Source organism: Coturnix japonica, chromosome 4, assembly GCF_054131305.1.
Source record: "Coturnix japonica strain WE chromosome 4, WE-NBRP24, whole genome shotgun sequence".
In the NCBI taxonomy this organism is placed as follows: domain Eukaryota; kingdom Metazoa; phylum Chordata; class Aves; order Galliformes; family Phasianidae; genus Coturnix; species Coturnix japonica.
Window position 1 is genome coordinate 54,641,781 of NC_140666.1, and position 22,625 is coordinate 54,664,405.

A 22,625-nucleotide genomic window follows, 5' to 3' on the forward strand; every position below is an offset into this window, starting at 1 on the left:
GCAGTCTTGTGCTGTTGTGAGGTACCGTCTGAATGCTTACCTTACAGCAAACCAAGAAACACACTGCCAAGAAAAGACCCTTTCAATGCACTCAGTCTGGTTCCCCTGTGGATTACACACTGAGCGTCTGCTGACCTAAAAGCAAAGCACTGAGACTTCCTCTTTGAGGTGCTGCTTTCCCCCCCCCTCACCTCCCCAGGATGAGCTCTCTGGCAGAGGCTGACGCAGAACAAACAGCAGGAGTGGATGGCGGGGGGGGCAGGTGTATTGAAAATAACTAAAAGCAAACTACAGGCAGAAGAAATCAACAAGCAAACAGCAGAACTGATACCTAAAGGCTGCTGAGGAGCAGCATGGAGCAGCCTACAGAAGCCCCTCAGGCAGCACCCCGGCGAATCTCCCAGGAGAGACAGAGGCTCACAGGTCTGCCCTTGTACTTCCAAGGTTACCTGTCAGTCCGGCGCTCGCAGTGCCAGGTAAGCTGCACCAGCCCACAAAGCTGACATGTTTGGGCGTTCGTTTCCTCAGCAAACTACTGCTGCGTGCAAATCCTCTGCTTATAGTGGTGGGAAATGCTTCTTGGTGCTGGCTGATGCAAATAGCTGTGCTGAAATAATGATATCTAGCTTAATTCACGCTTTCATCTCATTTCTGTTCAAATTACTTGGAGCTGATGATTCCACATAGGTGGACTGGCTCCAAAACGTAACGGTGATCTGTTGAGCCAGGATAATTATTTACAGCACAAATTGGTAAATGCCCACATGCTTTTAATCAGTGCTACCACGTACAGAGCACGTTCTTAATCAAGCTGATTGCTCTTTTTTAGCACTTGATAATGACAATCCCAACATTTAGGGACCATAGCTACACTCATACCTCCATGGAAGCGGATGCACAGAGTAGAGAAAATAAGTTATGCGTTGCGAAAAGGAGATATAATCAAGAAACCGAAATAACAGTGTGGCTCACAAATACAGGAACAAGCTAGTAGCAAACTGAAACTCCAAGAAACAAAAATGAGATCATTGATTAATGCTCCTTTTTTTATTATTATTTATTTATTTATTTTATTTTATTTCCTGCAGCACTAAAACTTATTCAATGCCTTGCCTTAGTGTACCATGGGAATACCCTCACGTTTAAATAAAGCTCCTTGTTACAGTCCTTCATTTACACCCCTCTATGTAAAAGCTCTTTGTTCCATGAAAAAGCCCTCCTTCTGAAATACAGTTAACTACCATAAAGGAATAGCAAAAAGTAACAGGGCATAGCAATAATACAGACCAGCCTGAGGAGACTCGGGGTGCATTATCATTTATGAGAAACCAGACATCCAAGGAAAAAAAAGAAGCATGAAGCTATTTTTGAATGTGTGAAACAATTGGAAATGTTCCTGAGCAGCTGCTATTCTGTCTCTATAAAGCACTAAGTCTACAAAGCACAGTCCAAGAGCTTGCAGCCCCAGCACATGGCATTCACTGACTTCATTAACTTGCTAGGGACAGATGATTTAATGAGGACATTTGCACCTTCATAGCACAGTGCAGTTCTCAGGGGTTGGGGTCCAGAGGCTGAGTGCTATAGAGAACCTTATGCTATTACTTTGACAGAATCCACCAGGAAGAGTAGTTAGGGGTTGCAGAATAGGGAGCAAGGATCTCCTACAGGATACTCCAGGGAAAATTTGTTCACTGTAATTCATATGACATGGCAGATTTCGCAAGTTGTTTCCTTCTCAGGTTTTGTGAATATCTCCAACATTGTGCCAAAGAAAATCCCCACACAACATCCCCCAAATAAACAAACATGCAAGAAGGAAACTGAACGCTAGAACTGTGTTCAGAACTGTGTTACATTTTTGTATTTCCAATCCTACAAGAGCTACTTTTCTTGGGGTATCAGTCACGAGAAAATGGAGGAAAAAAATGAAGAAACCTTTTCTTGCATATGAACATATTACGGAACCCGTAAGAAGAGTGAGACAGTTATAGTTACCTTGTCATGATGTTGATGTATGAATGCTACTGCACATAATTCAAAGCATATCAAATATCACTTCACGTACAGGAAGCATAGTTTGTAGGTCAGACTACTCACAGGCTCTGTGATCTTTTCTTCACTTGTCCAGCAAGTAAAGCAGTGAGATCCAAATTATGTGCAAACAAACTCTTTAACTGAATATATTTTTCTTACTCCCTTTAAACTGATTAATATTAAAAACACTTAAATTCATTACAGTTGAAGTTTAGCAGTTCAGTGCCAGACTAGGATAGTAGATAACACAGCAGAGAGCATTATTCATCTTTCTACCTTGCAAAAAAACTAGTAAACATTTTTCCTTTTTGCATAAGCTTCATAGAAGACAAATAACTACTCATTCTTTAATAATCCTTTAAACACTGATTTAAAAGCACACAGTGACATTTTTTCATAGCAGTTCTTTCAGCACTTTATGGAAATGAAAAAGGTTATCTTGACAAAGTGACACTTCCTCCTCCGTAACAGGAATTTAGACTGTTCTGGACAGAACTGAGAGGAACTACGCTCTTCTTTTATGATGATAAGAAGGCACCAACAGTGAGTAGCGTGCTGGCTTTGTAACTGCAGATTGGATGACCTGCTTTGGTTATGTTCACTAATCAGTCCTCACGCACCATAGATGTCTCCCTGCACCCCTTCCTCTCTCACCCACAGAGTTTGGTACTCAATATAGCAACAGGAAGGCTGGTATTAAAACAAACAAGCCAGAGTGAAACAAACAGTGGTGTTAATCTGTTTCATCAAAGCAAAAAGGAAGATTTTTTTTTGTTACCTGACCTAAAAATGTATCCATGTTGCTCCATAACATTATTGCACACAGTAAAAACTGTATCTCGATGTGTAATTCCATCTTCCTCTGTAGAGCAGAGAAAAATGCTCATGGTATAATCACCAGAGTATTATGGCTATGGGTTTAGCTGAAGCGAGGAAGCAAGTATTTGGGGAGGTCTATTGTCTTTAACATGTAATTAAGAAAAAAAGGAAAAATCCAGACAGTTCTACTCCTTTTCTTTGTTTTTCCTTAGTACTCACACAAACTAGATATATCAGCTTTGACTTCGGTGACCAATACGAAACCAAATGAAAACGACTCTGCACAGTTCATCCTGATGTTCCTGAATGAAAAACTGGAAGTGAAGGTAACAAGAGAAAATCAGTGGTTTGTAACCCCTTCATGTTCTACCCTGTCACCCATCAGAGCTCCATGTGGGAGTAGAGCTTTCTTCTTTAGCAGCCTGCAGCCAAGCAAAGAAGGGCAGTCAAGGAAGGAAGCAGCACTAAGAAACCTAACACCAGGGAAAATCCTCCTTCAGGCATTAGACAGTTTTGTTTTTCCTGGAGCATGTGGAAACCTAAAGTGAGCAAAGAATTGAACAAGAAAATATGCAAGAAAAAAAAAAAGCAGAAAGTACCCCCACTGACAGACTCAGGTCACCTGTAATATCAAGAGGGCAATAATACATCTGACCAGTGCCTCATGCCCATTCTAAAGCTGTAGAGACTATAGATCTCAGACACTGCAAGGTTTTACAGCTGACACTCACCTACCTCCTTAGCTTGGCCTTTCTATTGGATCAACACAACCCACTCCACTTACTCCAACAAAACCCCTGTTTTCATTTTCCCACCTCCATCCTCTTTCAGTAATTGAATCTGGAGTAGTGGAAGTGCAGAGGCTGCAATTTAGTTTGGCAGAGGGCTTATTTGCAAGCAAGGTACTTCTAAATGTGTGAAAGTTACCTGAGCTTTTACATGAAAACACTGTATTTGTTTTTCTTTTTTGCTGTAGTCATTCTTACATTCACTTCCTGTTCTATTAGGCTGATAACTGCGAATATGGGAAAGAATGGAAGGGTTTTATTCTCGCTGTAACAAAGGTAGGGAACAGTTTTTTATCTCACTCAATCCTGAAAGCACGTATGAGGGCTTTTCTTGTCTTCATATATGCAACAAGATGGCTTAAAGCCTTGTTTCTAATGTGCTTGCACACACTACCATGCTCCCCTCTACCCTCTTCCCCCTTCAAAGACTGCAAAATTCGGGCTGGTTTCAGCCCAGCTCATTGCCATGGTACCCATTCAAACAGTTTCCAGTCCACCATTGGCTGTCCAAGGAGAGACATCTCCACAAGTCCACCTCCTTGCACCTGTGAAAAAAGGAGCCTGCTCTGAGGGAAACAACGTCTATAAATACTTAACAAGGGATAAATGACTAAACTGCACACCTGAGAGAACCCATTGAGCCCTACCTTATACTTTACCAGGAATAAATAACAAGAGTCATTATTTCCCATCAGCATCCAGCTGGCACATAGTAAGAGAGAGAACCAGTGTTTCCCTATTCTGATCAGCTGGCATTGTCCTTCCTTTGGGGCACATTTTACTCATCTAGCAGTCAAAACTTGCAGCAGTTTTGTCAGCTGAAATAGTTTGAAAATGGAAAGAAAGAACGAACTTAGGTCATTCTAGCTCTGGCTTTATTGATTTCCCCTCAGTCTCTTTAAAATGCTGAACTACTTTTCTCCCCTTTCTCAGTGCTTGAGAGTCCAGGGTGTCATCTACATGCTTTTAAAATGATCATCAGAAATTACTGTGAAATAACTGTATATAATCATTTCAAGTAAACCCATCCTAAAATGTTAAATACACTTCAAAAATAGCAAGACTTTCTCTAACATTCAGGAGAAAAAAAGAAGTTTGTTCACAGCTGAGTTTACACTGGTGTAGCTGAATCACTTAAAAAGCTGAGGTTAGCTGAAACAGGTTAAGTTCTGCAGTGTAGCAACAGCAAAATATAATCGTGCCTACTTTAGTTAGCGTGTATCTCTGGTAAATGAGAGTACAGATGTGCACGTATTCCGCTATTATATCAAAAAACAGATGTGCAGCATCTCACTCAAAACAAGTAGACACGAATCTCCCAAATGACCATATCAGCTTTAACCATGCAGGTAAGAAGCCCACCACATGGCAGCTGCACTGCTGTTTTGTGCTCAGAAAACAGTTGCTCGCATTTGTCCAGTCTTTAATTTTCAACTATGCTGTTCATTTTCAGTTGTCAGTTCCACAGGACGAGTCGTTATCACCTGGACAACTTACAAGAATACAGGAAGTGCTAGACAAAGAAAAGAAGAGAAGGATTCTGCTTAATGGCTGTTCCAGCACATCCCAGAATAAAGAAAGCCCTTCCAGCAAGGACTACAGCAGTACAGCGACCACTATGCCAGCGTAAGTTCTAACTGAAGTATGCAAACCTCAGCCCAACTACAAGAGCCTTCCTTTCTTCTTTCCAAGTATTGTTTTCATAAAGAGATTCAAAATCCAACTGTTGTACAAAAGGTTTAAAATATTCAATGAACAAAATGTACCTTAAGGCCTTAACAGAGATTTCACAACAAAAAATTTACTTCTGCAGCTTTTCTGCAATGCATGTTGTTTCGAAAAGGCTGCATATAGCATATTGCTATGCTTGATAAACCCCTTAGAAAGCCACTTGCTGGACCAGTGTATCTGCTCTTCTGAGAACACGCTGATTACCATTGAAAAATTCAAGGTAGATCCAGGTTGGTGTTCAGAGTCTTTGCAGGTGTCCAGAAAGCATCACACTGAACCAAAGTGCCACTTTCTCTTTGAGAAGGGCAAAGCACTGCTCTCCTGTAATAGCATTAATCAGCAAGAATCCTCCATATGTCACGTCCCTTGGCAGCCACGGCTAATTACCTTAGATAAGCCTGACACTGCGTTAACCTGGATGACCACATTTCTTTGCACAGCTGAGAATAACATAACCTTGCTGGTGTAACTTGCATCCATGCCGTTTCTCCTCTCCCTTCTACACAGGTGCTTCTACACAGTATCTCGGAAAGAAGCAATAGAGATGTTAGAAAATAACCCTTCGTGTGGGAATTTGATCCTGCGTCCTGGCAGTGACAGCAAGAACTACGCAATCACTGTCCGACATATGCTGGAGTAGGTTGTTTCCATCATTCCTTACCCCGTTCTTAAGTAGCATGCACTGTATTGAAAGCTGAACTTAGAGTACCTGCTAAATATGTGTGAAGCATGTGCCTCACATTCAGACTACTTAGAGAAAAGTGGGTGAGCAGGGATGGGCCTGAGACCAATCTATTAATCCTCTCCTCCTCCAAAGTCAATTTGATTAGACAAAGCAGCACTGAAAAATCAGCCAACAAGTCTATTTCCTTAGAACAGTCTTCCCACCCACTGCCTACCCTTGAAATGCTGCTCAATTTAAGAAGTCTTCATGGAGAATAAAAATGAACGAGCCATATCTCTTTCTAAAACGAGCAAAGACAAATGAAGAGACAAATATCTTCTAACAGTAACTCGATCTAAAATCACCTTATTTTAACTGGATTACCACATTCTAGACTTGTAGAGCTTCAGAACAAGTCTTCTGAAACACTACAAATGACATCTGCAAATCCCGGTGTTCCAAGTTTCCTCTCCTAGGATAGCAAAAGCCTCACCCTGCCACACACACTTTAATAGGCTCTGGGGGTATCGCAAAGCACACATCCATTGCCCTGCAGAGGAATTCATAATGACAGCAATGGTACATCATAAGGTATTTCATTTCTAGCAGCCTGTTGACTTACACTTCATTTCCTTTCAGTGCTCCATGCATTAAGCACTACAGAGTGACATCCAGAGGAACAAGTTACATTATCGAATTGGAAAGACAGGTAAATGAGCCATTTCCTTGCTGGAGATTCTTAAGCAGGTGTAAAAATTGCTACTTCACAAAACATTAAGAAAAAGCTACAGTCAATTCCTAACTATCATTTGCAAAATACTGAAGTATGCAGATATTTTGCCTCTCGTTACTCTAACTAACCTAATCATCGAGAACAGGTTTAAGTACTAGGATAGTAGGAAACAAAAATAAAACACCCACATTACGCCTCTTCTCCCTTCTACCAAAAATAAAATCCAACCACCACCACCCACAAAACAAGACTGCTTCATGTTTCCTTAACTCAGCCTTCAGTATTAAGCCTAAAAAGTTGCGGCAGCTGGGGGAAGTTCACAATGCAAGGATCCAGAAAGCATCGCACGAGTCAAAGCGACACTTTCTCTCCGAGGAGAGCAAAGAACTGCTCTCCTGTAATGGCTGACTTCTTGAAAGATGAAAGTAATTTAGCTGAGGTGCAGCCAAGGCTGCATAGAACCCATTGTGTGGTTTATGAAACTGTTTTTTTGCCCCTATCACTTTCCTTGAGACTTTTTGTTTTACCAATGTCCTCAGAAACATCTTAAAGTTTTGATAAAGCATCTGCAATTAAACTACCTGCTGAAATACTGTCACCAACCAGTAAAGACCTCAAGGGCACACAGATCTAAACCTCTTTCAGTTTGTTTACTCACTTGATGTAAAGAGTTGCGCATCCAAGGCTACAGTTGTTACCTTTGGTTGTGGAGAGCTGTCCTAGACCTCACTGCATCTAAGTTCTAGATGTAAACCCAGTGTTAGTCATTTGAATCTCATTGTTTGAATGGCATCTCAGCCTGCCAGCATGTTTTCAGAAATGCATGTTTTCCAAAAGGAATGTTTTGTTTGGTGGTGCTCATTTTGTTGTTACTGTCTGTGAAACAGGTGACAGTTACGAGCCTTCAGGATGTCATCAGTTACTTTGTGATCCAAACCCATGGGAGCCTGAAGCCTTTCATCATGCAGACATGCAACGAGGCTCTGCAAACGGACCAGAGTTATGAAAGCAAAACACAATAGAAGTCCTGATGAAAGACAGAGGCACAAAAAGGAGCCAGTGTCCATCCTCTGGGAAACTGCAGATCCAGCCTTCAAAACAAGTACCCAAAGTGGGCAGCAGTAGAACCCAAATTCTACTCTAAACTCTAAAGCACGCCACACACTGTATCTGGCTTTTGCCACACAAGATGATTCACTTAGACAGTTTTGCTGGTGTGTTATCACTGCTGTAACTCATGACATGTTTAACACTGAACCTAAATAAGTGTTCATCCACTGTGTGGGATGCTTGCTTTAGCTATTTCATCAGTACACACAGTTAGTAAAATAAACCTCCAAAAGTCATCCATCCCAAACAAATCACCCTTTAGATGGAAGTTGAGATTGCTATCCTGTGCTGCAGCAAAGCCTATTTTCTGTAATTATAGAAGATGTGATAATTAACAGGGATGGACAGACCTTTCAACAGGGGTAGATGCCTGTTGCATTTGACTGAAATACAGTTCCTTTCTTCAAGTAACTACTATACAGACAAAGCATTTATAAAGACAGAAGACTATGAACGTGAATTTACCCAAGGCCCTCACTTCTACTTGATACAGCTTAGATTTATATACAACCTCTGTATATTTTCAGGATGTGTGATTGTGACACTGTCCCAGCTGCCTCCTGCATTCACTAGAACTTCTGCATGTCCACAAATTCACCACATATATTTGGAAAAGGGAGAATCAGCTACATCTTCCTGTGTTTAAAAGATAATGTGTTGTTACAGATGCTTCTGTAATGCCCCTCTGCTTCACTGCAACATAAAGCAAGTTTCTAACTCTTTAAGCATATTCTTTATACTGAGATATTCCAGTAACAGACTGAGCTAATGCTAATTCAGTGCACTCTGCAACTCAGATTGCGGACAGATGTACGGCTTAACCATTCACTATAAAGAAATGGTACCAGAAGGAACAGCTGAGGAAACAGCATCTGCTGTGACAATCATCCAGGGCTGTCTGCCTTTACTTCCATTCAACATCATTTCTTGATACAGCACTCTTAATTTGGTAAGCGCAGAAAGGCTCAACCACACCGACTACCTTCTCTTTCTTGAAGACCAATTTTATTGTCGGAAGTGTTAACTCAGCTCTCCAATAGGGATCCACTTTCCCCATATTGCAGTTTTCCCCAGGGAACAGTCTTAGTGCAGATAGTGAACAATTCCAACTGTCTTGACTTCAGGGAAGCTATGGCAATTTACACCTATCCAAGATCTGCCTTCCTGTGTTTCCATGTGGAGACTGACCTAAGGTAGCCGCTCTGACACGCAGCATCACTTATAGTTCAGAAGAGAGCACCACCAAGGAAACAGAAAAATACATTTGCTTTTAAGTGGATGTTTAAACATTTTGTGTGGATTATCTCATGTGGATGCCAAGACTGAAATTCTCATTTGGGAATAAAGTAACGTGTGAAATGGATTTGACACGTTCTTAGAACACCACAAGTGTCGTAAGACAGCCATTTCCCCAGTTTTTGCACTCCTCTGTGCAGCCCTCAATTTACACGCAGGGACAATTCATTAAATTCACCATTCTTCTTGATTTCTTCAGCTCCCCACAAATGAACATCGATCTTGTCTCTAAGGGAAGGACTGTACTAGACATTCCATCTCGTGGAGTGACCAATCCTCCTTTGAGCAAACTAGTTCAAAGATAATGGGAACAGATGAGACGAATCCAGTTTGTCTTCAGCACAAAGCCACTGACTTTCATCATTTGTTTTAATTAAGGCTTCACAAAGAAAAAAAAAGAATATATAGTACCATCTTTCATAGCTGAAAATTAGCACACTCCTTTCAAAACAAATGGTCCTGGAGTGATTTCTGTATCTCTACCATCAATTGTCTTCCTGAACAAAGTAGTATCTCACTGGTGGCCCTGGCAAGTCTTCATCTCCATCAGTCTCTGGAGCAAATGATACTGTCAAGTCCACGTACTTTTTGTCAGCTGACGGCTTCACAAGCTTTTGCATCCTACAAGGAAATGAAGAACAGTTTAAAATAAAAGAAGGAATTGCAGAGTGAATTCAGAGCCAAAAAAGGACTAATTTCATTACCAGAAACCACGATAACAGAGCATGAGCCTTCTTTTAATGTCGATACAAAAGTTATTCCTCCCTTTCAGCTATAGCAAATGGCATTCTAATACTTCTGACAAGCTTTTCAGCTTGCTAGCGAGCTACTACACTGCTCACTAACAAGTGCTCAGTACAAACAACAACAGAAGATGAGCAGTTTCAGATGAGATTCCTCACCCACACGATTTCTCTTTGACATCCTACACAGACAGGAGACAAAAGTAGCTTTCTGTGCAGAATTCTGGTCAGGGATGTTGGATCAAACTTTTGATTCCAATGTCTGTGAACACTGACCAGCATATGCTCCAGAAGAGCATGATGGATGAATTCTGAGCTAGCACAGTTCAATCAACATATAAGGCATGCTGGGTCAGATCTTGCTACCCGTTTGCAAAGGGTATAAATAATATTCTGCCCTCACATCTTCCAGTTTGATGTGTCCTGATTTCCTATCAGGACACATCACTGCAAAGCCCTGCAAACTTCTTTGGTTCTAAAAGGGCTGAAGTGAGCTACAACCTGAAGGAATTACCACAAACTTGAACAGACTACCATAAATCTCAATCTGCAACCAATACATTCATTCCTTCCCAAATGTCTTCTGCTTTCTGAATTAAATTGATAAATATCGCCATGAGTTTTAAAGCCTGATTAAAAAGGATCAGTTTGACTTGTTCTGTTAAAACCAAAATGTATCATTTCTTCCCAAAATTGTCAGACGACTTTGGTTTCTCATGCTGGCATCCATCAGTTAGAGCAGCATCCTGCAAGTCTCCTGTCCTCAACACAGAAGTTAATTTACCTTCTCCCTCTGCCCCCCCCCAAGTAATTACTCTCTTCCAGTTCCCAAATATAAATGACTAGCAAGCACTTGGGGAGGAAACACTGCTGTCAGACCCGCAACTTTGTGTTATACCAATCAATGTAATTTGTAGGTGCACTCACATATCCAGATCCATTTTCCAGTTATACTTACGTCAGCTTTAATCTTTTAATGTGACCTGGCATCACAGGAACATACAGCATTTTGACTCCCTGCACAACCATTGTTGGTTCAATTCCATATTTCTCCTGGAATTTAGAAAACACGTTAAAGGACTGAGATGACTGCACAGACCAGATACAACTGCTGTCCATCTGATAACTGAAAGCCATAGATCTCAGTCAGAAAATACACTAACGCATGGACACTGATGTAAGTTTAGTTAATATGCAATTGAAGAAGTGGATTAACAAAGAATCTGAAAATAGGTTGGGATGCATTTTACTTAGGCTCAACCTCCCATTATCTTTTTTTTCTAGAATGATTCTGGTTTAAAGAATGATTTGACAAATGCAAAAGAGCCAATAACCCCAAACAAGAAAACTGTTCCTTCTCATCTTGGGATTACCCCAGCGCAATAGATGATATCTTACTCTGACAGCATTTATGAAGTCCAACAGTGTAAAATCCTCCTTTCCATAAATTGTCCACCTGTCCCAGATGGTAAACGAGATCCCATTTCTGTTTTAAAGAAAGAATGATTCTTTGTTACTTCAGAACGTGAACTTGGGCATTTCCTTTAAATATATATCAAGGAATTGCTACCTCTTCCCATGATTTGCCGTTTTATCTTAATCTCTTCCATCCCTGATTTCTCCAGTTCATTCATCTGCCTAAGTGCAAGACCAAACCTAACTCCAAGTAAACACTATACTGGGCAATGAATCTACTGTTTTTACACCTGTTGAAAAACAGGTTTTGTACTGACCACACGTTCCAGCCTGAGCACACAGGATGTTTATTAATAAGCAGGCGACACATTTATCTCATCTAGATTTTTTGAGCTACCAGCAGCTTCCACTGAAAACAAAACTAAGCCCTTAAAACCACTAGTTTAAAATTAGGACAGAAGGGTGTATCAGCTGCATTTCCAAACAAGGAGTTCTTGAGAGATGCATTATGAAATGACCTTTGCAGTACTGAGCTTCAGTTACACCATTAGCAGTAAATGGCTAATGGAGCTCAACATCAAGCACTAAGCGACCAATCTTCACCTCACATATCTGTAACGTTTGACCAAAATTTGAACGTGAACTTTGATTCTACCATATTTCTGCTACATGTGCACATACAGTATTAAATTCACAATCAGATCACTAACTGTATGTATCTTGCACTTGTTTTAAGTGAGAAATAGCATGTTTCCAGAACATTACCTTTCTACCATCATCCTTCCTACCTGATTTCAGTTCTTCTTACTTTAGCAGTTTCTGTGAAGACCATTATGGGAATGGCTAGGTTCAGAAAACAGTTCTTGTACGCATCAGCTGGGTAGCCGCCCACAACTTTGATGAGTTCCAGTGCAACCTGTAGTAAATACAAATAGTGTGTACCCATAAGACCAAACACAGGTGTTGTATCGTCAACACTAATTTAGTCAACAGACCACACAATAGCAGTGTGTGTTGCTCAGATGAGCCTTTGTACAACCCACAGATTCAATCACATTTGAAGATGCAACCCAAACATGCCACAGAAACCAATTACACAGCAATTATTTTAACTGTTCAGAAACATTCCTTACGCAGGAACTCCTCCAAATTATCCCAGTTCTAGACACTCCCAACAGCGCAGTTGTGCTGAGGTGCACAGATCTGAACTACAACAGAACAGATCCTTAATACTCTTGACACTGGCACTCTGATGGAAGTTGGTATTAATTGCAGAAAACAAATCAAAACGCTGATATTCAACTCCTGTTTCTGGACAGAGGATCAGAAAGGAAAGCACTGAGGGACGACTACAGGTAAAACCAGACTGACCCTTCATATTGCTACACAAGAAAAATTGAATAATATGTCCCAGTTTTGACTGCAGTAGTAGTTGATGTGGTGCTGTGATTTGAATTTAGGAGGAAAATAGTGCAGATCCAACACCAAAGTTTGAGCTGCTGCTGAGCAGTGCTTACACTAAGTGTCAAGGACATTTCAGCCTCTTGTACCATTGTACCAGTGAAGAGCTGGGAGGGCACAAGGAGATGGGTGGGAACAGAACCAGGACAGTTAACCCAAACGGTGTCATGCTGAACAATAATACTGGGGAGAGCTGATCAGAGACTGGCTGAGCTTTGGTTGAAAGGTGGTAATTAGGAGCGTGGGGAGAAAAGGGGAAGTAATATACAACCTTCCTTATTCAAACCTTACCTCAGAGTTTTACTTTTCCTCCCCTAACTAAATCAGTCAGCCACCCCACTGCACAGGAACGTGTAAATGGGTGTGTGGTGCTTCACTATTTTTTAGGAGCACACTCACCAGCCCTGAAACTGCAGCCGTAGCCGTTGCAATCGCAGGGATAATCTTGCCAGCAATGCGCTTTGTCTTGAATCTATCTGCTGGTTCAATGTTGTACATCTTGGCTCGCAAGTTTGATGCTGCTGTTATGAAATCTATGTGCCCGTTACTATCGTCATCTTTTTCAAAGGAAATGGGCTTCATTTGCAAGTCATCTGTACGTGGACAAAAAGAAAAGCCAAAAGGATTACTAGAAATCAAAAGGTGGCCTAAGCTTAAGTTACTGGCAATTAGAACTTGAACAGATATTTTTCATGTTCTGAAGCTTGGTGTTCAACTTACAATCATACTTGCATTTCCATGCTAAAAGGGGAAACTTTCTTCAAGTTTAATGTGCCACTACCTGCTCCCAGTTAGCAAGGCTGTCCTTACATGGTAACATAACAAGAGAACCACTGAATGCTGAGATGCCTGCAAGTTTTCAGGTTGAGCAATTAGGACAATTACCTGCACAATACTTTGGAAAGCTTTAGCAATCAGCTGCCTACCTCTTACAGAATTAAACAACTGCTTCACCCAAAAAATCTGAACGCACTGCAATTGCAAGATGTTACTAAGCTAGAAAGTTAGTATGCGCTACTCACTTTGCAGAGCTTCATTGGACAATATAGACTTCTCCAGCTGGAAAATAGCGTTTCTTTCATCCTCACTGCTGACTGGGATGTGATCTGGTTTTCTTGCAGTTTCATCAGTTTGTACAACCTGCAAGTGTGTAGTGTTTAAAGGAATAAAATAGACGCACTCTGTGCAAAACAAGTGTACTAAATTTTCTTTGTTCCCTGCAGCCTTCCCTCCCAGGTATGAGAGACATAGACTTACTAGAGCAAGTCCAGCCAAGAGCATAAATATCATTAGGGCAGTGGAGCATCTCTCATATTAGGAAAGGTTGAGAGAACTGGTGCTGTTCAGCCTAGAGAAGAGAAGGCTCAGCAGGATCAAAGAATATAAATATCTGGTAGCAAGGAAGTACAGAGCCAGACTCTCTTAATTGGTTCCCAGTGACAGGAAACGGGAATAAAGGAACAAATGAAGCACACAAAATTCCGCAAGAAACAACATTTGCATTGGGTTAGAAAACTGCCAGAGATCTTTCCATACATGAGCCATTTTGTGGCAATATGTCAAAACAGGTTTTTGTTTCCTGAGGCAGGAATTCACCAGATAAGTATGAACAATGGGCAAGAAAACATGAGACTGTCCTGAGAAATGTTACCTGTGACTTTTGAGCGATAAATGCTAGCCACTGCACAATAAAACTTCAGCTATTTTGAAGTTAATGCTTAAAAAACAAACTGAAAAGATATTTCCATAAGACTCCTAGAAAGAAATCACAAGTTTTCTCCAACCAAGGATTGCTTTAAAGCTGCTCATGAATCACATTTTACTACTTCTATTAACTTAAAAACCTTACTGACTTATCATCACATGTGCACTGTAAAGGCTAAGGCATTCGCACAAGCCCCCCAAAAAATCCACACTGTATTTAGCATCTGGTGCACAGACATCCTGGCTCTATCAGTTGGTGCAGTTCTATACGTCCCTACTTGTTTCTCCAAATATCATTTTCATTCGTGTTTCTTTCAGACCAGCATTAATGCATAGAATAGCGGGAGATAAGCAATGTTTACATTGTGTGGATTACATTTCTAGAAACTTAAAATCATACTTACTTTGTTTGAAGGTCTGAACTCTGGTACCTTCACAGATGAGGTTATTTTCAGAATAGTTTCTTCTGACAAGTCCTATTATTGTTTTGAAGAAAAACAATTTCAATTTATATCAACTGAAAAGGCCCTCTGCAAAGAGACTCTGTATGCAGGAACATTTAAAAGAACGCCAAAGCAAAAAATATCCCAGAAGCAGGCAGTGGTGTTTCCCTGAAACATCATCAATGAAACTTTGGACGAGGTTCACAATGCATAAGACTTGCAGGGGAATGAAGTGCCTGGCACTTAGCAAACTGGGCTGAATTTATACCTCTGGGAAATAAGATTACTCCTATAGCCGTACTGACATGAAGAGAAAAAACTTCTTTGAACCAAATGTAAGATATGTATGAAATGCACCTAAGGGAGTAGTATTCGTGCAGAGTTCTTGAAGTAGTTCAGGAGATAAGATTCAGAATGTAAACATGTGACTTGCAAGAAGATCCAGTTAGAAAAGATAAAGGCTAACATGGAAAACAAAGGATAAGCAAGCAACAAAGAGGCTGCAAGTAGTAAAAACAACAAGTAAAATACTAACTCCTCAACAAGATTCCTAATATACTTAGAAAACGCCTGAAAAAGATCTTTCAGTGCAGTTATTATATTACATAGGAAATAGTCCATCAAAACAAGGATTTACAACTTCAGAGCTCACTGAAAATACCTAATCCACTACTCATGCATTTTTCTGGTTTGTAATCCAAATCAAGATGAATATGTATAAACAGCTGCTGAATAATCCATGCTGAAGGACAGATGAAGAATCACTTTAATTCTTGGTAAGGACAGGCCAGTGGGCGCTGGATCAGACTTGTATGTCTATATAATCAGGTTATGAAATAAGAACACTATTGCAGTACTGATTACCTGTTCTGTGAAAGGAACACAGTACACTGTAGCGAAGAGTTTTGCTGCACTCACAATGAAATCATAGTGCCTACAGAGGAAGATAATTAACTTGTTTGTAAGTTTTAATTACCCATATGCACATTTGCAACCGTATTCAAAGAGATCTTGCAAATATAAATCGAGAAACAGAATTTCTACTCTTCAGAGCACGTTGTCTTAAATAAAAATTGAGAGGGTCCTCAGAAGTCTTCCCCAAAATTAAGTGACATTTTACGAGTGTGAAGTTACTTAATGCTAGGATTAACTGTTTTCTTAACCCCTGCAGTCAAGACACAGTAAACAGAAAGTGTTGTTCTAACCTTTCTCATGCTAGACAGATATTGTCAGAACTTCCCATAGCACCCCCTCTGATTTCATGTTAGTTAGGGTTAAATTACCGGCAGTGAAAGTTTAAGATGGTTCACACAGTCTGACACTGTATAAGTACCCATTACATTAATACCCATCAAATATCAGTCCAACTTGCAGTGCTATAATGCTACTGGCTCTACAATGGGGTAGCTTCACAGGGTATTTTAAAATGCAGAGTAATACTTACAAAGGATCATTAAAATCAAACTTCACTGGGAAAGGCGGCCTCTTTGGTGACTGCCAGAACAAACCTGGTTAGAAGACAGACTTAAGATGAAGTCCTAGAACAGCAACACATGATACGTGCCGTGAATTCACAGGAGGCACACAGAGGTATTTGTACTTACTTCCATCTTTTAATCGTGTATCAAGAGGAAATGAATGAAGAAGTTGAAGAGCCTAGAAAGAAAGACAGAGTGGCTTTAGCAGTTTGTCAGACCGACACAACATCACAGAATCAAAAAACCCCTTTTTAGTAATAACATGAAATCTTTATACATCTTTCAAGGCTCTCCAGTGTTAACCACAAGTCATTTAAAGAGTTAAGAAAACCTAAGGTACCTGAATCAGGACAGAGAGCTTAAAGACACAAGTACATGTAGACAGAATGATTTAATCATCCATGGGATGAAGATGACACTGTCACCACGTGTGAGATGGTAGATGGGATTTCACCAGTCCCAGCTCCAAGCAGAATACTAAATACAATAAGCAGAGTGTTTCCCCAACCTTATTACACCTACAGGATTCTGGAATACAAATTCATAACTGGGAAAGCAACATTTTCAAAACCTAATAACTGTCATCACAACACAGATGTGGTATGTTTACTAATATACACTTCTTTATCACAGAATTCCTCCCATCCTCCCCCAAACACATTTGAAGCAACACTGTGGATCACACTTGAATAATGCCTGGCCCATATTTCAGTCAATCTTTCTGTGATAGCTTTAAGAAAAATCAAGGATACAAATACGAAGAGCTGAGTAACACAAAGTTTAGTGGGAGATAAAGAGAGGTATTATAGAGCTATTAGGATGTTAACAGAGCAGTCTAAAAAGAAAAAAACTCCTCCAAAAAAACTCTACAGTAAGAAGAGTTTTGCAGCAGATTTAGATTTGAAGCAAAGCTTGTTATTAATGGAGAAGGAAACAAGTGCAAAGACTTGGAAAACTATTTATTCAGGGATACCACATCCCTGTCAGTCCACAGGTGCCCCACTTCCACAGCCTGGCTACCTACCTTGTGGCTAAAATACTTCTCAAACTTTACTCTTGCTAGTTCCACACACTGAGTCCAATTTCGGGGTCTTCTGCTGAGTGTTTTAATAACATGAAAGCAGCCTTCTAAACTCTCCCCTGATTTTATCCTCTAGAAACAGAAGGAAATAAATGAATATTTAAAAAGGTTAGACGTAAAAGTCTAACAGATCTTATTGAGTTGCAGGTAAAAGGACATGGCAGGTTGCTTTGTGAACATTAACCTTCGTGTGATCCCTTCCCTCCGAGTTTTCCACAGAGCTGTTGTCTACTTGTTCTACTTCCACCTTGCCTGAATGACCAATAGCCATCATAGAGAAAGGCAGATAAGTGTTTAATCTATTAGGTAGTCAAGTTCACTCAGAAGTACATCTTCATTTTTTCCCAGCTGTCTGCACATCTGTATGACACTGACTGTTCTTGCTAACAATCCCTCAGGTTTTAATTCCTGTATCACAGACAGAATCCCTGAGCTAGAGAAACAGGCCACACACAAGACAAGCTCTTACTAACAGCAGTAAGATCCCATGAAACATCAACAAATGCCTTGGCTAAATAAGCCTTCAGAAAATCTGAACAATGTCAGCAAACAAACCAAACCGTACTTAACATAAATGGAAACAAAATCCTTAAAGCATTAGTTCAAACTCTGTTATATCCAGGCAACATTCTCCTACCTGTAAAACTTCTTCTGCAGATGGATAGGTCTGCCAAAACTTGTTGAACAATGAAGGCTTGTGAGAAAACAAACTTTCAAACTAGAAAATACAAAGAACAATAGGGCATTGAACACTAAGTACCTCAAATACCTCACCTTTTCAAATAAACAGTCATTTCAAAAGCATGTAAACTTATTTCCTTACCTTATCTCTTGCCCACTGTATTGTATGTTCAATGGCAGCTGGGAAAGACTTCAAGGTGCAAAAAGGTATTTCCTCTTCTGGTGGATCCCGCTATATTTAAGGGGAATTGTATGTAAGGGCAGACTTAAAGTTGGTTATCAATCACAGGACCAAGAACTTAAAGACTACGCAACTTTCCCACACCACTATTACAAAATACAAGGAAGCTTTTTTTAAGCCTAAACAAAGAAGCATAAAACAAATTTTGTTTTACAAAGAAGAATCTGAACACAGAAAGTAAAACTCAACCCTAATGTACAAGCAGCAGAAGTAATTGCCAGCCAGTTTATCCAGGGTGTGCAGCTCACACTTATGCACACTTGCAAGGTAAAAACCACCCTATCTCGCAAAGCCAGAAACATTTTTCCATCAACTATAGTAAAGCTGTAACGATTGTCAACATCAGCACTACATGGCAAATGGCACAACCTTCATAGGAACCCAAGTCGTGGAAAACTGCAAGAGTTTGAGGTTAACTTCCTCCATTTACAAAGAGCTGATACGTATCTTTGTACAAACATGCAGACTAATGCCTGCTACTGAGACTCGCGTTTCTCCTGCCTGCCTTTGGAGATGGTAATCACCAAAAACAGAACAAACAGGCAGAAAATAGCTCAAAGAAAGAAAACCACAAACACAAAATCAGCTTGCATTCTTACTTTGAAGGGAGCTTTAGGGGACTAGCTGCAGAAGTTGATAGCCATGAACTACTTACGTGACTATTATACGACTCTGTGAGATGAGGCACAACAACTTCTGTATGTCCTTTTGTTCCCATGGTTCCAGAGTCTAACAGAGGACGCAAGTTTGCTACACAACGACTGATATGGAAAGACACAGATAATGAGAATACAGAGTTATCTCTACATCTGCTTTGCAGACATCACCAGAGCACAACCCAAATGGACACAAGGACCTTTCAGAACAGTGGAAAGCTTAAACTCAAGAAAAGAACAGGTTAAATAAGAAGAGTCACTTCAAGTTAGATCAGGGCACCATAAACCAAAGCCAATCAATAATTCATTTTATAAATAGGGATTTTCACATTGAAATTTAAGTACACATTCCCATGCATAAGTAATTCAATCTGAAGACTGCGACAGCATTCTCCATCTCCAACAGCCCTTGACAGCTATTTATTTCCAAGTCAGTCAGAAGACCTCTGTCACATGAAGAGGCAGAGAGGTTTTTGAAATTTATTTATTTATTTATTTTAAATGGAATCATTTGAGTTGGAAGGGACCATTAAAAATCAGCTAGTCCAGCCTCCTTGCAATGAACAGGGACATGTATGGCTAGATCAGGTTGCTCAGAGCCTGTTGATTTCAACCTGAATATAAATCCCTTCCTCCTCCCAGCCACCAACTTTGTCAAAGGAGCAGAATAAATCCGAGTGAAATGCTACCAAATCTTTTAAGTAGTTGCAATTCAGCAAGGTTAAAAATAGAGAAGCAGAGGTTCACCTACCTATCAATGTATCTCCTTGCTTCCACATTGTCCAAAGCAGTCACAATCACATCTTGCCTGGTGTAGAATTCATCACTGTAAGTGTTTTCAGTGGCTGGACAAACTTTATTAATGTATGAGTCAATTTTTAAGCAAGGATTGATGTTCAGAGTTGCTTCTGCTGCAGTATAGCTTTTAGGTTTCTGAAATACATATACATGCATATATGTTATTAATATTCTGATACAGAACACCTGGTCACAAACACATTGCTTTCATTTGCTGATGAGACAACAATTTGCTTGAATAAAAATTCTAGTATGCAAAATATACAATAAAGTAAATTATTAACTTACGTATCTCCTTTGCTTAGGCTAACTTGTGCATAAATAGTACAGCATAAATGTACTCAGTAACTGAAACAGATGCTGCATACCGCCTCTCTTGATCTCAAAGTGTTGCAAGAAAGGTGCAATTCACGACTGCCAGAGGGTAAAATCATTACTGCTACTTTGACTATGCAGCACAGATATCAAATGTATATGAACAATCTCATCACAGCTGTGTGTTCCACACAAAACCAGTTTCAAAAGCCAAACTGGAATAGAGTTCTTAACCAACCTACCTGACACTTCTAGGATTTCAGAATATTATATTCAATTATCTACAGATAACCAGATCTCAGGACAGCGTGACTTCTGAATGCTTGAATAGTTCACATTTAGCTACGCACCCAAAACATAATTCCCAGATTTGCCTAACAGACAGGAGGCAAAAAAATCTATCCTTTGGGGTTTGGGCAAAGGAATCCTTTTCCTCCACTGCTGTCAAAGCTTGACCATCTTTTTCTTATTTTGTGCCATGTTTGTAAGTAAAGGGATACTCTCTCAGCTTCTAAGGTGTAAAAAACATTTGTGCCATATGTTATATAACTATATGTTGTTGTTTTTTTAACCCAGGCTATTTACTTGTTTAATAAAGACTCAATTAAGACAAACCATAGCATCTAGCTAACACTTAAGTCAAATTACATTATTATTAGTAGCTTAAGAAAACTTCTACCACTGCTACTAAACAATTGAGTTTATTCTCCCCAAATTTCAGTGGTATAATAGGCATTTCTGGCATGTTAATTCGTGATACTTTCTGATGCACCACAGCATTTGTAATCCAATTCTCTCTCTGAACATTTGAGAGATTTCATCAGTGAAAGACACCAATACAAATAAAGGTCAGACCAGTTAAGTTTACTCAGCTGATACCAGTGATAACACCAACATAGCATAGCTATCATTTAAAAATATACTGGACTACATTACAGCTATTCTCTGGATATGGATCCATACATTCAGAAGTTGAGTTCTCAGTGGTGACACAGAACAGTGAAACAAAACAACAGTCCAAGAACTTTATTGAACAAAAAAGTCTACCTGGATGTGATGAGGTCGAAAAAGAAACTGTCTGTTCAGGTTGGATTTCTCTATCAAGTCTGGATCTGTAATTGTAACCTAAGTCAGAAGGGGCAAAAGCAATAACTGAAGTTTATTTAAGTGAAGCACTAAGAGATGCTTTTGAAGCAAACTGCACAAAAATAAATCAAAATGAAATACTCTTCCTGTCATTCACTATTGCCCGTAGCTCTGCCCATACTCATACATTTTCTTTCAAAATCAAAACACAGCAAGGCCACTCCAAGTGTGTTCTGCCTCTAATTGCATAATTTCAGTCCATGCTGAGGGCATTTGTCTCTATGCCCCAAGACTGGCCTGAAACAAGGCTTTGACTTAACACTTTTTAAGTAGCCTAAGTATTCAATTCTTCCTTGTTACATTACTTATATATAATGAAAGTGAAATTAACAGATGCACGTGACTTACCATTCCTTTATCTTGCCCAGTACCAACACCAAGAAGTGCAAAGTTTTTTAGCATTTCACAGCCTATTGCTCCACAGCCAACCTGAAGAGAATGAGAGGAGCCTTTGTTAGAGAAACTGGTAAATAAAAGTAACACAGACAAATCAGGAATCTTCTGGAGAACTTTATGAATGACTTAAATATGGGTACTAGATAAAACAACCAGGGAAAACAATTCTGAATCTGTGACCTAAAAATATGGAAGAACTGGTTAGAAACATAAAATGAATGGTAGCTTTGCTGTAGCAACAATTAAATAACAGAGATCAAGATGAAGAAGGGAATGGAAAAAAAAAAAAATAAAATCAAGCAAAGTATTGACCCCTGGAAGCATGGATATACAACAAAGCACCATCACAAAACCATTCCTTAGGCACTCAAGAGCGATGTGAACCACATTTCAAGCCAGCAAAGGATATCACAGGTAAAATGAATAGTTTCTATTACTATATCAGCAGTATAAGAAAGAGAACAAGGAAAATGTGAGCATGCTGTTGAGCACTGAAGGCATGGAGAAAGCAGATGCTGAGCTGAGGTGATTTCTTTGCATTGGTTTTCACTGACAAAGTTTGCCAGGCTTTTGTCCCTAGAAGCAGGTTCAGTAAAGGAAAGGAACCATCTGTAGGCACAAGGAATCAAGTAAGGGACAACCTGAAAAAATGACCACCACAACATAAAAACAGGACCAGACAGAATGCATCCACAGATACTTGAGAGAGCAGGCTGATGTAGCTGCAAGCTGTTCTCTATAATCTTTGAAAGACCGTGGAGGTCAGAAACTGTGCCCAATGACTGGAGAAAAGCAGATATTAAATCCATATTTAAGAATACGTGTGGGGAACTGTAGCCTTATCAGTCTTATTTTGGTACCACAGGCAATCACTGAGCAACTCTTTAG

At 39.9% G+C, this 22,625-nt stretch overlaps 2 protein-coding genes across 8 annotated transcripts in view; one reads left to right on the forward strand and one right to left on the reverse strand.

The window, feature by feature from the left end:
• Nucleotides 1-9,581, forward strand: STAP1 (signal transducing adaptor family member 1). Of its 2 annotated transcripts, XM_015861768.3 has the most exons (8): nucleotides 20-476; nucleotides 2,509-2,580; nucleotides 3,069-3,182; nucleotides 3,864-3,920; nucleotides 5,098-5,270; nucleotides 5,883-6,011; nucleotides 6,679-6,748; nucleotides 7,660-9,581. In XM_015861768.3, exons 1-8 carry the CDS (start codon nucleotides 354-356, stop codon nucleotides 7,792-7,794), a joined length of 873 nt encoding a protein of 290 aa, XP_015717254.1. In that variant the 5' UTR covers nucleotides 20-353; the 3' UTR covers nucleotides 7,795-9,581. The 2 variants fall into 2 exon arrangements, with proteins under 2 accessions (XP_032300155.1, XP_015717254.1); XM_032444264.2 differs by lacking the exon at nucleotides 2,509-2,580 and having other exon boundaries at nucleotides 1-476.
• UBA6 (ubiquitin like modifier activating enzyme 6) overlaps nucleotides 8,866-22,625 on the reverse strand; it is a 27,718-nt gene continuing 13,958 nt past the window's right edge. For 2 of the 6 annotated variants that reach the window (XM_015861767.3, XM_085545203.1), the window contains 17 exons: nucleotides 21,690-21,770; nucleotides 21,243-21,320; nucleotides 19,834-20,015; nucleotides 19,082-19,187; nucleotides 18,328-18,417; nucleotides 18,142-18,222; nucleotides 17,448-17,576; nucleotides 16,550-16,601; nucleotides 16,390-16,453; nucleotides 15,810-15,879; nucleotides 14,907-14,978; nucleotides 13,821-13,938; nucleotides 13,198-13,391; nucleotides 12,126-12,253; nucleotides 11,320-11,407; nucleotides 10,880-10,974; nucleotides 8,866-9,799 (listed from right to left, as the gene is read on the reverse strand). In XM_015861767.3, the coding sequence (XP_015717253.1) occupies nucleotides 9,664-9,799; nucleotides 10,880-10,974; nucleotides 11,320-11,407; nucleotides 12,126-12,253; nucleotides 13,198-13,391; nucleotides 13,821-13,938; nucleotides 14,907-14,978; nucleotides 15,810-15,879; nucleotides 16,390-16,453; nucleotides 16,550-16,601; nucleotides 17,448-17,576; nucleotides 18,142-18,222; nucleotides 18,328-18,417; nucleotides 19,082-19,187; nucleotides 19,834-20,015; nucleotides 21,243-21,320; nucleotides 21,690-21,770 (1,764 nt within the window). In that variant the 3' untranslated portion in view covers nucleotides 8,866-9,663. Of the gene's footprint in view, nucleotides 9,800-10,879; nucleotides 10,975-11,319; nucleotides 11,408-12,125; nucleotides 12,254-13,197; nucleotides 13,392-13,820; nucleotides 13,939-14,906; nucleotides 14,979-15,809; nucleotides 15,880-16,389; nucleotides 16,470-16,549; nucleotides 16,602-17,447; nucleotides 17,577-18,141; nucleotides 18,223-18,327; nucleotides 18,418-19,081; nucleotides 19,188-19,833; nucleotides 20,016-21,242; nucleotides 21,321-21,689; nucleotides 21,771-22,625 lie in introns of all 6 variants that reach the window. The other 4 variants (XR_014945376.1, XR_014945377.1, XM_085545201.1 and 1 more) reach the window with 4 other exon arrangements.